At 45.9% G+C, this 4,892-nt stretch overlaps 1 protein-coding gene across 1 annotated transcript; it reads left to right on the top strand.

Annotated features, from left to right (window-relative positions):
* Positions 1–3,412: 3,412 nt before the first annotated feature.
* On the top strand, positions 3,413–4,360 carry LOC123373337 (olfactory receptor 52M1-like). Its single transcript, XM_045022333.1, has one exon. The coding sequence runs from the start codon at positions 3,413–3,415 to the stop codon at positions 4,358–4,360; it is 948 nt and encodes a 315-aa protein (XP_044878268.1).
* Positions 4,361–4,892: the final 532 nt, after the last annotated feature.

Genomic DNA, 4,892 nt, shown 5'->3' with positions numbered 1-4,892 from the left:
TAATTCAAAGATCAAAAAAGGAATATTAACATTTATGATGATACTTGAGTGAAATAGTATTATTGTCTATGTGTCTCTTTGAAGGTTGTGCTAACCTGTATCTGAACTGTTTAATGGATAAATTACTCTGTGCTAATTGCCAGGATGTTTGGGAGAAGGAGTTAAGCCTATTGTTTTCTCAGGCCAAAAGTCTCCTGGAAATGTATAAGAACCCTGGGACATGATCCTGCTTCATCTCAGATCTGCTTTGGGTTTCAAGAGGGGGAAACCTTAAGCCATAAGGATTGAGATCCCCAGTCATTGACTGGAGCCACCCTGAATATGGACATTGGACTATAACCTATGGACTATTTCTAAAAGGACTTTTGGCAACTACAAGCTCATCTCTGCTATGTATCTGAACCTCGAGAATTGAATTCAAGTCTGTCTGTATATTGATTTTTTAACCAACACTCTCTCTCTTTTCTTTTTTAATAAATTTTAGCTTAGTTAATAAGAATTGGCTATAGCATGTATTTTGGGTAAGATCTAAGTTATAATTGGAACTGGGTGTTTGAAGTGCTCTCTTACTGGTTTTTGAATGTTACAATTCTTGATGTCTGATTAGTGTCCATTTATTCTTTTGCCTAGACACTGTCCAGTTTGGACAGTCTGGTGGACAAAATCAGCAACAACAAAATTAAAACAGACTCCAACAACTATCTGCAGAACTGGAATTAATTTGCAAACTGGACACCATCAAATTAGGCCTGAATAATGACTGGGAGTGGATGGCAGAGGGGCATTGCTGGCACATGATGACATATATCACATTGGTAGATGCGCAGGTGAATGAGCCCCTAATGGTTTGGCTGATGCGGTTAAGTCCTATGATGATGTCCCTTGAATAGACATGCGGACAGAGTTGGAAATGGGGTTTGTTGCAGGGATTTGTTCCTGGATTAGTGTTTTTGTTGTGTAGTTGCTGGTGAGTATTTGCTTCTGATTGGGAGGCTGTCTGTAAGCAAGGACTGGCCTGTCTCCCAAAATCTGTGAGAGTGAGGGATCGTCCTTCAGCATTGGTTGTAGATCCTTGATGATGCGCTGGAGAGGTTTTAGTTGGGGGCTGTAGGTGACAGCTAGTGGCGTTGTGTTACTCTCTTTGTTGGGGCAGCAAAGAGTCTTGTGGCACCTTATAGACTAACAGACGTTTTGCAGCATGAGCTTTCGTGGGTGAATACCCACTTCGTCGGATGCATGTTGTTGGGCCCATTGTGTAGTAGGTGACTTCTGGGTACCCTTCCGGATCTGTCAATCGGTTTCTTCACTTCCCCGGGTGGGTACTGTAGGTTTAAAAACGCTTGGTAGTGTTCCTGTAGGTGTTTGTCTCTGTCTGAAGGACTGGAGCAAATGCAGTTTTATCTTAGAGCTTGGCTGTAGACAATGGATCGTGTGGTGTGTCCTGGATGGAAGGTTGCAGGTAAGTATAGCGGTCAGTAGGTTTCCAGTATAGGGTGGTGTTTATGTGACCATCACTTATTTGCACTGTAGTGTTGAGGAAGTGGATCTCTTCTGTGGACTTGTCCAGGCTGAGGTTGGTGGTGGGGTGGAAACTGTTGAAATCCTGGAAGACTCCTGCCATGTCCCGCTCAGTCTCCTCTTGCCCAAACTAAACATACACAGTTCTTTCAGCCTTTGCTCATATGGCTTGAATTCTCTCCCTTTCCTCATTTTTGTTGCTTGCCTCTGGTCATTTCTAGTTTCTCTATGTCCTTCCTATACATTGGTGACCAAATTAGACACAGTTCTCCAGCTGAGGCCGAACCAGCACCCAGTGCACCTCTTTTGACTTGCATGTGATGCCTTGGCTAATGCATCCAAAAATTACATTTTCATTTTTTTTTGTAACAACAAAAAAATCCATATCCCTAAGAGATGTAGTTATATCAACCTAACTGCGATATAGTTGGCCTGAGGTGAACAGAAGAATTTTACAATCCACTTAACTACCACCTCTTGGGGAGGTGGATTACCTGTGTGGATGCAAAAACCCCTGCCATAGGTGTAAGTGATAAGGAAGAACCACTATAGCATTTTAAGTGTAGACAAGTCCTCAAGCAGATCTTCCAGAAAAAACATCCAGTCTGGATCTACAGACATGCAGAGTTGGAGAATCCACCACTTCCCTTTGCAGTTTGTTCCAAATATTAATTACTTCAGTGCTAAAAATTTGGCCTTTACTTCCAGCTAGTATTTTTCTGGCTTTATTTTCCAGCCATTGGGCCTTGCTCTGCATTTCTCCGCTAGATTACAGAGCCAGTTATTTGTGTTTGTGTGTGTTTATATATTGCTTCCCCCGCCTCCAACTCCTACCTTCCTTTTGCCACTGAACAGAAGTTTTAGCCAAAGTTGTTCACACTGTTGACTGAGGAATTGTGGCTTCCAAGCTGTCTAATAAACTCTTCGTAAAGAACACCCAAATCTCATTCACATTGTCTCTCAAAATTTTTCTTCCCAATCAGTTTTGTTGATAATTTGCTTCACCTGAGGAGAATTAGTCCTTTTGAAACACAAAGTGTCCATAGATGTTACTGGTTGGGAACTGTTCTCTGTTTGTCCATTTGAATGTAATCAGTTCTATTCTTTATTTTCCTCTCATCTGTCATAAGCCCCCTTCTTTGTCTCTTCTCTAAACTAAACAGTCCCAGACTTTTCGGTCCGCAGATGGCAGCCTCCCCCATTCTCATAGCCTTTCTCAGAAACCCCCTTTCTATCAGCTATATCCTTTATAGAGACTGGGTGACCAGATCCAGAGCAAGGTTTCCCCCATCCCATTCCTTCGGCATCCCATCATTTTCTTTGTTTTGGCCACTGCTATGAGTGACGCCAAGGTCTTTTCTCTGAGGTGTCTTCTAGTTGGGATGTTTCTCTCTGGTACGTGTTTTGTAAAAACTTTGGTTTTTTTCCACTCTCAGATTTTGAGCAACTGGGTGAATGGGGAAGTCCCTTGAGCATGGACTCTCTAACCTGGGTTTAATTGCATTAAGGAACAATGATGGATAACCAGTATTCACACTCTGGTTTCCTGCTGGTGCCTATTAAGGTTTCCCACATCAGATGTATAAGAAGTATTGAGGCGGGGGACACCATAAAATATGGAATTGGCATTGATAGGGTCATGTGTTCACAATTAATTTGCCTGAATAATGAAAATGTCATTTTTCGTGTGTGAAGAGCAACCAATCTGCTTCATCCATTAGAAAAGCCTCCAGTGGTACATTTAATGTCTCAAATTAACATTGTCTCTCCATATAGGCATTTGTACTGCGACCATCACTCTCGACCCTGGACACATACAGGAAGTCAAGGGAACGTACGGTACATGCAGGAGACACCGTTCTGTCTCAGAGTTGGACACCTTCTCTCCTACTCCATGTCAGATTCCAACACAACCGACTTCACCAACCCCTCCACCTTCATCCTGCTGGGCATTCCTGGGCTGGAGGCAGCCCATGTCTGGATCTCCATCCCCTTCTGCACCATGTACGCCATAGCCATCTTGGGGAACTCCACCATCCTGTTCGTCGTGAAGATGGAGCCGAGCCTTCATGGGCCCATGTACTACTTTCTCTGCATGCTGGCCATCACCGACCTGGTCCTGACTACATCTACCGTGCCCAAATCGCTGAGCATCTTCTGGTTCAGTTCCAGGGAGATCGATTTCAGTGCCTGCCTCACCCAGATGTACTTCATTTACTGCTTTTTAGAGATGGAGTCTGGGATCTTCGTAGCCATGGCTCTGGATCGCTATGTGGCCATCTGCAACCCCCTGAGACATTCTGCCATCCTAACAAACCCCATTGTGGCCAAGATTGGCTTGGCCGTGCTGCTGCGCGGCTGCCTGGTTATACTGCCTATTCCCATCCTGGCGAGGCAGTGGCCGTATTGCAGAACCAACATCATCCCCCAGCCGTACTGCGCACATATAGCCATAGTAAATCTGGCCTGTGCCGACATCCGCGTCAGTAGTTACTACGGCCTCTTTGTGGTATTCTGTGTGATGGGTCTGGATGTGATTTTTATCACCGTGTCCTATACCCAGATCCTCAGGGCCATCTTCAGCCTCCCCACAAAGGACGCCCGGCTCAAGACTTTTGGGACCTGCAGCTCCCATCTCTTTGTCATTTTAGCCTTTTATATACCAGGTCTCTTCTCCTCCCTCACATACCGGTTTAGCCAGAATGTGCCTGGGCATTTCCATGTTCTCATTGCCAATGTGTACCACTTGATGCCCCCTGTGCTAAATCCCGTCATCTATGGGGTTAGGACCAAAGAGATCCGGGACAGGCTGCTCCGGCTCTTTACTCATAAAGGGGACTAAACTTTTCTCCTGGTGCTCTGGCTCTCAGACCTCCATGAAGAGCTGGCTGGTGACATGGTGCCAGACCCTCTTCCTGAATCACTGACTGGACAATGAAAGTGACATTAATCCCTTTCCTGGCCTTACTGTGTTGTGACAAACTGAGGAACTGGTCTGTGTACAACACACTAATTTACAGGATTAGAATCATTCTAATTGCTGGTAACTGGACCGTTGAGGCCCTGTGCCCTTCCCTGCCTATTCCCCAAGCTCCTGCCCCTGGCCCCACCTCTTCCCACAAGGCCCCTCCTCCTGTCCCAAGTATTCCCACAAGGCCCCCCTCCCTTCTCCACCTCTTCCCCCACGGCCCCACCTCTGTTCTGCCCCTTTCCCCAGAGTCACAGCCCTGTTGCTCGCTCCTTTCCTCCCCAACCCCATCAATGTTCTGGATCATCTCGACCTCCCTCCTTGCCCAGGTGAACTCCCTCTGCTTCGGGGCTGGGACAGGAGCTGCTGCAGGCTGACAAGGAGCCTGCAGTGAGGGCAGCAAGGA

Source organism: Mauremys mutica, chromosome 1, assembly GCF_020497125.1.
Source record: "Mauremys mutica isolate MM-2020 ecotype Southern chromosome 1, ASM2049712v1, whole genome shotgun sequence".
Taxonomy (NCBI): Eukaryota; Metazoa; Chordata; order Testudines; family Geoemydidae; genus Mauremys; species Mauremys mutica.
This window is presented reverse-complemented; position numbering and strand designations above follow the sequence as displayed.